This window comes from Limulus polyphemus, unplaced genomic scaffold (assembly GCF_000517525.1).
Source record: "Limulus polyphemus unplaced genomic scaffold, Limulus_polyphemus-2.1.2 Scaffold211, whole genome shotgun sequence".
Lineage (NCBI taxonomy): Eukaryota > Metazoa > Arthropoda > Merostomata > Xiphosura > Limulidae > Limulus > Limulus polyphemus.
Genome location: NW_013665821.1, coordinates 716,016 through 727,660, shown reverse-complemented (window position 1 = coordinate 727,660; position 11,645 = coordinate 716,016). Strand labels below are relative to the sequence as shown.

At 29.2% G+C, this 11,645-nt stretch overlaps 1 protein-coding gene across 1 annotated transcript in view; it reads right to left on the bottom strand.

Annotated features, from left to right (window-relative positions):
• The window catches only part of LOC106478440 (angiomotin-like), a 41,723-nt gene that overhangs the window by 6,997 nt on the left and 23,081 nt on the right, over nt 1–11,645 (bottom strand). The window contains exons 8-14 of the mRNA XM_013938982.2: nt 10,182–10,327; nt 8,945–9,091; nt 6,568–6,681; nt 6,080–6,147; nt 3,340–3,474; nt 1,759–2,012; nt 1,050–1,198 (exon numbers count right to left, since the gene is read on the bottom strand). Of these exons, the coding sequence (XP_013794436.1) occupies nt 1,050–1,198; nt 1,759–2,012; nt 3,340–3,474; nt 6,080–6,147; nt 6,568–6,681; nt 8,945–9,091; nt 10,182–10,327 (1,013 nt within the window). The remainder of the gene's footprint in view (nt 1–1,049; nt 1,199–1,758; nt 2,013–3,339; nt 3,475–6,079; nt 6,148–6,567; nt 6,682–8,944; nt 9,092–10,181; nt 10,328–11,645) is intronic.

The following is an 11,645-nucleotide window of genomic DNA, read 5'->3' as shown; positions in this document are numbered from 1 at the left end:
TCTCCAGATATGGCACCATCAGATTACCATCTTTTTTGTTCGCTGCAACACCATCTTAATGGAAAAATGTATGTAAATGTGGAAGGTGTTAAATACGACATCAACATGTTTTTTGCTTCAAAGCCATATGATTTCTTTAATCAGGACATTAACAACTTGATTGTAAGATGGAAAAGCATCATTGATAAGAATGGAGACTATTTCATTTAATAAATGTTTTGTTTTGATATACAAGTTGTTTGGGATTTTTCATCTAAAGAAAGGGACATTAATTTCTTGATGACTTAATATTAAAGGCTGACTCTTGCAACTCAATAAGGTTCTAGCAAAAAAAAATAAAGAAACACTGAATTATCTAGTAATTTTCGATGTGTCATACTTTTAAATTGCTAGTAAGTATTCCATGAAATAATGTTCTTTAACTAAAATGGATTTCGAAATTATATAGTGCCCTTTTCAGCCCTGAAACATAATAAAGCAAATGCAAGTCACTCTTAAAAAAACTGAACTAATATGAAAATACATTCTTAGGTAATAAAGATCTAAATCTAATGCATGACAGTTCAACAAATTTTTTCCAGAAGATATTCAATGCCAAGTTAAAAACCATAGCTTATTTTCATATAACTTACTATAAAATTATAAATTCATCCTACAATGATTTTTCTTGTTATCCATCTTATCTGAATGCTAATAGCAATCCATTTTTAAGGACTCTCCTAGATTATAAAAACTGTGGGTTTAATTCCTCCAAAAATAACAAGTTTAACTTTATGATGATTAAAATATTTCTAAAATTCTGATTCAACCATCAAAATTACACAAATCTACAATTATGACTTCAGTTATAAATCTTAATACAATACAGCAAAACTGATTAAGTGGATAAAAAAAATTAACATAATGTTTAGAATAATTTATTAATATACAATATTAACCTTTGCCATATTTTATAATCTTATGAAACTAAGAAAAATTAAGTACTTTCTAATCAAAAACTAAAATCTTATAAGAATAATTGCAAAGATACTTATCAGTAAATTTCATACCTTGTTAGATAACCTTGAGTCGAGCTCTTCCATTTGTTCGTCAAGACTTTTCTTCGAATCGGCGGAGTCGCTCGAAGTTGGCAAACCACCGTTTGCTGAAGACGTAGTCAAACATTCGCTAGACTTAACTTTCGTAACAGAAGAAGCACCTGAAAATAATAACTAACTTTTTTTCTATACATTTAACTCACTGTTTACAGATAAAAACTTGTTCAAAGCTTTATACTCAAGTGTCAAGTAACTGTTGTCAGATAGTAGGAAACATTAACAATGAAATCAAAGATATTTAAGGTATTGAACTAAAAGTTCCAAAATCATGCTAAATAAACATGGTCTCATGTCACAAACTATATATAATGATGTAGTATATTATCAACGATATCTTTCCACAAAAATCACCCATTCCAAGCAAACCACACTTTAACGAAAACTGTTAAGGAAATGAAAGAAATAACAAACTGGAAAGTTAGATGAAGTGTTAAAACTCTTGCCATAATATTCAGCTAAAACATGGCTGACAACAACAACAACAAAAAATGTATGGTATGCACAATGTCCCAAGTTTTTCATAGAGGCAAAATGTTCTGCATAATATATGAACAATTTTGTTTGTAATACATCCTTTGCAAAACTACAACTTTAGGTTTTTACTTGAAGCTCAGGAATCTATGCTGTTAAACAAAATAACATCCAGAAAAACTATTATTACCTAGTTCATCTTTGCTCCCTGTTCGGCGATGAAGAATGCAAGAGGAAGAAGAGATTTTGCCTAACGATGAACCGACAGTTGTTGTTGTATGCGATGTATTGGTAGATAGCCCAACAGTGCTGGCTGCACGGGTATGGCAGGAAGGTCGACCGAGAACTGCATTCTGAAATACTTCATCCTTCTCTTGAGAGTGATGCTGAAGAACTTTGATCATGGCATCTCGTTCGGCTAGTCTTGACTCAAGATCTTTAATTCTGAAACAAATTTATTATAAAGCTCAATCTTTAACTAATTTTTGCAGTATTCCACTGATTTATATTGTAAAAGATATTTCGATTTAATAAAATATATATATTATAAATTTCTATAAAAATATGAGTATTTGGTATGTTCAACTTGAATAGCTCCTTATATCATACACAGGCTAAAGAGCCAGGTTAAAGAACCCTAAGTTTCAAGCACAGCCATTTCTAACTTAGAACTACTGTTCAGATAGAAGACAATCCAATCATGACTCTTAGGACTGAAATACTACACAACAAGCAAATAAAAATCAAAGTTATGGCTGATGAAAAATACATCATGCAGACTCTGAAAAAGATACAAATAACTGCATTGTTAATAATGGAAATGGTACAGGTAAAAAAACCCAAAATAAACTCTCCAAATATGATGATGGATATCTCAGTGTGTTCTTTGTAAGACTGACAATGGATGAGTAAAGATGTTGTCAATGGCCGTGCTGTAAATATATATAATGGAATGGGCAGTAAACCAAAAACAACAGAAGGAGCAAAATAGGAGACATGCTTTTTATAGACTAAACCAAGTTCACATTAGCAACACAGCTTATTTGATGGTAGGGAAGGAGAACAGAATCATATTCAATGTCCTACATTTACAGTAAGGGATCAGTAAAAGTTGGTGTTCTACAAAGAACTAAAAGCACTGACTGTTGACAAGAAAAGACAGATTTCTGATCCATAATATCATTCCCTCAGGAATATGACTCACATGGCAGGGATTCATCTTCCAGAAGGACAGCAATTCCAAGCATAAAGAAAATGTGGTGAATATCTTGATGGTAGATAGACTGATGGAACATACAAGCATTCTTGAGGCTAAATGGACTTATGTAAAAACTGATAAGCTCAAAATTTGACCAAACAACATAGATGAATTGTGACGAGTAATACAGGACATTTGGAAAAATATTCCACAATAAAACAACATGTAATGGTTTTTGTAAAGGGAATGGCTCACATACAAAATACTAGTACATTGTACAGCTTTTTTGCTTTCCTTCTGCATTTTTGGTGATATTGTTTTGTACCATTAATAAACTCACCATTCACTTCACATTAATCATTGTTTGTGCCTCCTGTATGTGTACTGCTTGCGTCTTTCCATAATTATTTCCATTATTGTATCAGCAAAAAACAAAGAAACCACCTGTAGAAATTGCATATATAGATTTGTCACAAGTCTCTCCAGAAATTAATCAGGCTTTATACTTCTGAAATGGAATACAGGTAAACTATAAATGAAATTAATTCAGTATTTCCTACTATTACTATTTACCTTCCCTCCAACTCTGCAGTCTTCCTATGTGCAGCATACAACTCATCCATCTGCTTAAGTTTTTCTGTCCTGACTAGAGCAATCAACTTCTCACTCTCTTGAGAGGTCCTCTCAAGGGCTGCTATTTTTGCATCTCTGTGGGAGGGATAAGCAAAAAATAGCAAATAAAGTGAAATCTTATAAGAAAAAAAATACAATATAAATATCATCACATTATGTAAAGTTAATGAAATGTCTAGCATACACATGAAAAATTGCACCAAAATATATATAAAATCTGATCCTTTTCAGCTAACTACCATGCTGATATACATCTCTTAAGAATCATTTTACCAATTGAACAACCTTCATGCAAGCCTGGGGGTCTTTTTTTCTACCATATATATTTATTTCCCTTTATCTAAACATTATGATGAATATTTTCTGTTTATGATTATCAATTACCAGTTCTCTTAAAGTACACTATCACATAATGTTAAGAGAAACCACCAATAAAATTAAAGTCATAGAGATTCAGAAGAACAAGTAAAAACTATAGGTCTTCAAATGTACACCTCTTTTATATCACTTTAAAGCCTAGCAGTATTCTTTAAGGTCAAAGGCAAAAAACACTAATGAATTTCAAACACAGTACTTTATTTAGACAACTATGTGGATTTCTAAGAACTACATTTGAAAAATGTATACTCAGATTTCAAGCTTCTAAACTTTTTAATATTACTTATAATTAGCAGTAGCATAAAATAAACGAGAAAGTCAAAAAAAGCAAAAATAAATGTTTCTCATATCTAGCATGAAAAACAAAGTTACAATAGACTATTACGTGGTCAATCTAAAAAAGTTTCATGTAACCATAGAGACAAGCTTAACAATTTTAGTTAGTATAAACCCATTATGTATTGTGTTTTAGAAAAATAACATACAGTAAGCAGTATGCAAAACCAAGAAAGAAAAAAAAGCACTTAACCTGTATTCTAATATGTCAAAAATATGCTTAAACTTGGCATTATTCATATTATGCAAGTTTTAAATTCTTAATTTTATAAGAAAATATTTAAAAATTCATCTTCCTTAGTATGAGAATTGTGACATTTGTTTCTAGGTTTCCCTTTTTTCTAATTTATTTACCACCCTTCTGAGAAATACAGAATATAATGTAAGCTACTCATTATGATATAGATATTGTGAAAGCAAAGCATAATTTTTATAGCCTTCAATCTTATTTGTTTACAGAGTAATAAAGTACAAAATCAGACCCACTTGCCATGCACACTATTTTTCACATAGTGGCAATAAATCTCTGACATTTTATACTATATTACATTGTTTTCGGAACAGAGTATTATCACTTTTGCTTCCAGTTTGAAAATTTCTCTTGCAGTATTCATATGGACAAACTTAGCTAAATTTTTAAAGGCTCATATCAAATAGTTAGAAAGCCAAACAAATTATGATAGTTACAGGACTGTTTGTTTTGTGTATTAATATTTTGTGTCCTTGGATTCATTACTCAATTAAATGAAAATTATTTAGTATACCAGTACCATTAGTATAAAACTTTCATTGACAGTGAACAGCAGAAAAACAAGAGGACACAGGTAAGTACCATGTTTCTTGTTTTTTACATATATTCTTTATTTATTATTATAAAAGTAACTAAAATGTAAAAATTTGAAATTTATTAGGGTAGATAACATTAGATTAGGTCAAATAGTGACAGAAAAATAATAATACTTCTTCACGAGTGTATGCTCGCTCGCTAGCAGCCTGTTTATTATGTAATTCAATACGGAGATTTGTGTGGTGGGATAATTAGTTAGACATGAGTGAAAGTGCAATAAAACAATAATATTCAAGTATAAACAGATATATGCTATAATAAGCTTTAAGCTATTTAAGATAAACTACTGTAGTTTTATGTTACAATTTGCAGTTATTCTAGAAAAAAAAGGGGGTAATTTATATATGGTGGTTATGAGGTCGGTCAAATTGGCCAAATATGTACAGAGTTAAGGTAGAGAAAATATCAGATAAAATTTAGTTTTAGTGAAAAAAAAGTGATTTATTTGGGAGGTTTTAGAGATTACACAAATGAAATTTGACAATTTTCAGGTGAACAAATGTATTTTTAATCTTAACATGAATATCACTTTGTACTTGGAAGCGTCAACACTGACTCAATATATTCACAGATAAATTTTTGATAAAAATACTTAATTAATAAAAACCTTATTTTTTGTGTACAAAAGACCTGTAATGTTTACTAAAAGCTTGCAAAATTTCACGAAGATACACGAAACATATTAAAAGTTATAGTCTATAAACTGAAGGTCACTTTGGGGTCACAAGAATGGTCTAATCCATTAGGCCTGTAGCAAGAAGGCTAACAGTTTATATTTGATAAGCATATCAAGAATTAACATAAGCAGAAATGTTTTTATGGTAATTTTAAATTGGTACAATGATATTGTTTTTGATAGTATGTTTAAATGTCAAATTGTTATACTGTTGCATAGGAAAATATAATTACATTTCACTTTTAAATTATTATTTGATATTTCAAAATTATTATACTATTTTTTTGTATAATGGAAGATAATTAGCACACAATTTTAAGGCAAGCTACAGATAACCTGAATATAAAAAATCAGAAATAAAGTCCTTTAATAAAAATTAAATATCACATCAACTTCAGTTTCATCTAAATAAAATATTTATAAGAACATGCTGAAATACTTACTTTGGTAATGAAGCTGCATCTACAGCAATTTGTCGCATTGTGGATTCTTCTAGGTATCGCTGTTGCCACTGAAAACAAAAAAATAATACATTCTTAATAAACCATTCTACAACCACACAGATATTAGGATTTTAATTAGATATTCAGAAACAGTTATTAAATTCTAATTTTTTTATTAACTAAAACTTCAAATAGTTCAGTATCATATTCTTCAAAGACAAAAATGTGTTAATTACATATCAATTTCAAGATTTTACTTCATTCAGACATTATATTTTGCTGTAAGATCACATTAATCTAGATAAATGAATTCATTATTCATTAATGCTCAAATGCAATGAAATTTAATGTTTAGGAATCAAAATATCACAGAAAAATTTATTTTTATAATGTAATTGTCTGTTAAAATGAGTTTCAAATCATACAGACATGATTAGTATACATAATTGTTTTATAAATGATTTTAAATTACTAAGTTTCACACTAACCTCATTAACTTCTGATTCCAGCTTTATAATCTTTTCTTCGTACTCTGTAACAATTTTTTTCAGATCCTCTAATTCAACATTACTTCCATTTGATTGAGGGGTTGTTTTTCCATCCTGTTATATAAAATGAATTTTTTTCAAACTTTCTTTCAGAAAAACATGATTGCTTACTACAAGTAAATGTAAATTTTACTGAAGCTATTGAAAAAATGAAATTTTACAGACAATCCAGTAGTAAACCTTTTTCTCTGTATTCTAAATATTAAAGTTAAATTATGTGTGTTTATTTGTTAATTTTTTCTTAATTATACCCTGGATTTCATCTTTTCACTGAAATTCACATTTTGGTGAATAAAACAAAATTAGCAAATATATAAATATGCACTACTGACACTTGTGTTTAAAATGTTTTAAATTATAATAAATAATTAAAAAGAACATTTTGTATATACACAATAAAACTTTATTGAAGCCATACGGCTTCCACTTTAAAACAGAAATATCACTCTACAAGTACATGTTTCGACGTGATCTACGTCATCTTCAGGAGTAACTTACAAGACTATTTTATACTTTCCCCTTGTCACATTACTTCATTGTTATTTGCATATTTCCTTGGTGTAATAAAAGAATTATAATGTATCTCGCCATATATCAGCATATTGACTTGCTGGTCCTTTGTTTCTATTTAATAATTGCTTTTATATTTCATTGTTTCTAATGTTTCTCTAATATTTAATGATATGAAACTTCGAGGCTGAGCTAAAACTAAAGTTTTTTTCCCATAATATTGTATATTGAGTAGTTTTTACATGTTCGACTATAGCTGAAATTTCTATTTTATTATTGCTTATGTAACATTTGTGTTTTTGCAATCTATATTTTAAATTTCTTTTAGTTTGTCCAATATAAACACTACCACATTCACATTCTATCTTGTTTCTTTTTTTCATAAACAGATTTTAATGTGGTATTTTTAACTGAATTTGCATTTTTGTTAAATTTCTTAAATGTTTTGTCTACTATATTTGGTTCAAATCTTCTATCAATAGGTATATACTTAATTAATAACAATTCGTTATTTAAATCTTCCTGTCTTAAACACATTTTTAAAGCTCTGTAAACATATGTATAAAATGCTAATATTTTTGGGGTTTTTATATGACATGATTCTTTGTTATGCTGCCACACAGGAAAAAAGAAAAACCAAGTCTACCTCATGTTCCAGGATTAACAAATCAATTATAAATAAGAAATGAACTGAAATGTTTTACTGCTGAGCAAGCAATTAGTCTGTTCAATCAGTTAGATGAAGGAGGGAGTGATAATGATGGTGATTCTGATCTCGAATTTGACTTTGAAAGAGATTTTAATGACAAAAGCAACTCGGAACAACCATTGAGACCCAGTTCTAGTGGTTCTCAATCACCTGATCAGAAGGAGGCATCACCCCAACTAGGACCTAGTAGTACAAAGAGATCACGAAAGCAATCCCCAGGTAGAACTGATCCATCTCCTAGATCTACATCCAGAGCAAGAGAATAATGATTGGGCTGAACTAGATGTGTAAGATAGGTCAACTACAAGTAATGACTGAGTTTTTGCCAAAGAACAGGTGTGATCCTGATGTACACATTGACATCAATAACTCAAAGGCCCTTGACTGTTTCAGAGCTCTGTTTACAGAAGATGTAAGTAATGTTCTCATCATCGTTATCAACGAGTATGCCAAAGCACAAGTTGCAAAGAAAATGTCTGCCCAGAGACAAAACTGGACTCATTTTACCCACTATAAGCCTACTGAAGTTTCTTGCAATGACAACATCAATGAGCATCGACAAACAACCTAGCATTCAAGAAAACTTTGCCACCCCCAACAGTCTCTCTACACACCCTTCTATCACCAAATGGTCAACAGCGAGAGGTTTGAGGCTATTTACTCAACAATGCTTCATGTGGGTATCTCTGATGCTGAAGGGAAAAACAAAATTAAGAAAATTGACACTTTATACAGTATGGTGATAATTATTAGAACATCATGAAAATAATTCTGCCAGAACAAGCATAAAATTATAGATTTAAAGAATTAACTGTAGTGATATGTCACATTATACAAATAACTAAAATAATGGATAACTGACCGTAACACTATGTCATACAAATACAAAGTATTTTAGATTATTAGTGGGGAGTAAAGGATTATACATCTAAACCAAAACGTTTGTGTAACTTTACTATGGTCAGCAGCAAAAAATCCTAAATTCAGCTTCTACTTGTTTATATCTTGAAAACCTTATGTTTCAAAAATTCCAAAACTTACATTGGCAATTACAATATAAATGTTTATCTAAAAAAGATTATGATATAAAAAATTTACCTTATGTTTAAGGCATGTAATTTGTTCTTCCAGCTGTTCTCTGACTTTCTTCTCCATCTGCAGTCGACGATCACTTGCAACCTGCAAGTTAGCTAGGGCTTTCTGCAGCTGTGCTGCTCTTTCCACATATACTTGTTTTTTGCGACACTAATATTACAAGAAATTTATTAACAATTTAACTAAGCTATAGCTTTTGTAATTGTTTTAGAATAAACACTGATGAAAAAAACTAGTCTTCTAAATTTGCAAGCAATCACAACACTTTCAGAATACATTTTTCAACAACAAGATTTTAGGGAATCATGTTTCTTACTACTATATTTTAAAAATTATAAATGCATAAAAACCCTATAACCTGAGAGTTTTCGAAAGGTGAACCTTTTGAAAGCTCTTGGGTTATAGAGTTTTTATTTATTTCTACAAAGACTTCTTGAACCTACATATTTTTCTAGCATTATGAATTTAAAAATAATAGCTTATGTTAAAGGTAATAACAAAAATACAAGGAAAAGGCTTTTTAAGATGCTCACAGTAATTATAAGGTACAATTAAACACACAGTAGTCTATGTGTGTTTAATTCAGAAAAATAGTAACTGCTAATTTAATAAATAACATTAAATAAAACTATGAATACTTTGAGGTCCACTACTTTAATATTATGAAACCATAAATTTTCAAACATTTTAATCATATAACACCTGTCTCAGTACATATACACATTCAATAAAAATTAAAATAATTCTGTTCTATCATTGCATACTTTCAAGTACATGCCCAGTAAAGAAGTTAGAAAATAACTTCACATTTTAATAGTAAAAATCCTAAACACTGGTATGTGGATTACAAAAAAAAAAAAGATACACGTGCAAGATTCTACAACTTTAGAATAAAATATTGTAGAATAATATAACAAGTTGGTGCTAAACTCATTTCAAAGCTAAAAAAAAAAATGAAATAAAAAGTGAAATATAGTAATTGATATTTTGAGGAAAGACACAACCATAAACATATTAAATTGATAAATGTTTTGGCTATGATCTCCAAAATTTGGAGATGTGTGTCAGTAAAAATAACTAGTTATTATACCATAATATATCAATACATGGTCATTTTTTCCCTTAACATTGTGCTGTGTTTTTTGGTGGTAAGTATTACCAAGTCTGAAAATTCAAAACTAAGAACAACAGAATTTCAGTTTTTTAAATCAAATTAGAGCATAAATCATAAATTACTAACCTCCTCTTCCAATTTCATAACATTAGCTTGGGCATTTGTTAAAGCATTATCTAGGATGTCTATATGATTCCTTTGTTCTTGTAAAGTTGCTCTTTGGGCCTGGAGTTCAATTTCTTGCCTTTCTTTTTCAGCCATCAGCTCTTTGTCTAAAACATCAAAATTTGGAAAGCATTTTGCATAAGAGATTCAAACACTACAAAGTTTATCATTATGTTCTCAGTATTTCATATGAAAATAAATGTATGCAACACAAGTTAATTTTACATATCTGCAATGGTGTACCTTTGTACAGCTGATTAAACAAAAATCAACCATTAAATTTACAAATAACTGCATGCTTACATCTTTGCAAGTATAATAATCTGAGAAAGTTTACTCCTAAAATGCCTAAACAAACAAGGGTTTTCAAATTTTAAACACTTAAAAAATTGAAGAACAATCTTTTTTTTTATTCAGTGTGAAAAATCAAAGGCATTTTTGAGAAAAAAATTCACATGAGCGTATTATAATAAAAGTTCTGTAATTTTTAGAAAAAAAGATTGGATTGTTATATAAAGTAAGATACAAATGAAACTTAAACAATACAGTCAATTAAAATATTTCTGAATCTTAAAAGTGATTATAAAATCCTTACGTGCATTTTCCCTTTAAGATTAGGGCTTTAAAATTAAAATTATTGAATTAAAATAACTAAATCTAAAAGACCATTAAGTGTTCTTTCCAAATTCAATCCACCTTTGATTGTTTTTACTTTGTGTAAGAGAAAGTTCTTTTGTTTAAATTAAAAAACGACGTAATATTCTGCCTTAAATTCCTAACACTATGTCAATTGTGTTGTTTTACAAATAAGTCTACTAAAATGTGATACTAAACTTGTTATATTTCCTTCTCAAAGGTGGTATATATATTTCTAATGCAATTCATTGTTTGTCATTTTATTTTCTATCAACATCATGATGACAAAACTCATTTCACATTATATCTCTATGACTCCCCTATCAAATTACACTTATCAAATAACAACAACAAAAAAAATACATGTAAAATTTATTCTAGTCATATGTCACAAAACTATTTTTTAACAGGATGTTTTCCCCTGCAATTCATGACTGGATATTTGTTCTAACAACTTCAAAGTTTCTAGTCTAAGCAATTTTTAAGCCAAATATTGGTATTATGTTTAACATTTAAAGTTTCTGTTACAAATTTGAACCAAATAATTGCACACTGTAACTTTCATTAAACAGCATTTGAATAATACCCATTATTATTCCATTTGGAAGTACCATATAGTATGCAATTGTAATTACCGTATTTTTCGGTATATAAGGTGCACTTTTTTACCCCAAAATTTGATGTCAAAATCTGCTTGCGTCCTATACACCAAAGGTATGAATAATATATATATATATATATATATATGTGTGTGTGTGTGTGTGTGTGTATATATATATATATATATAT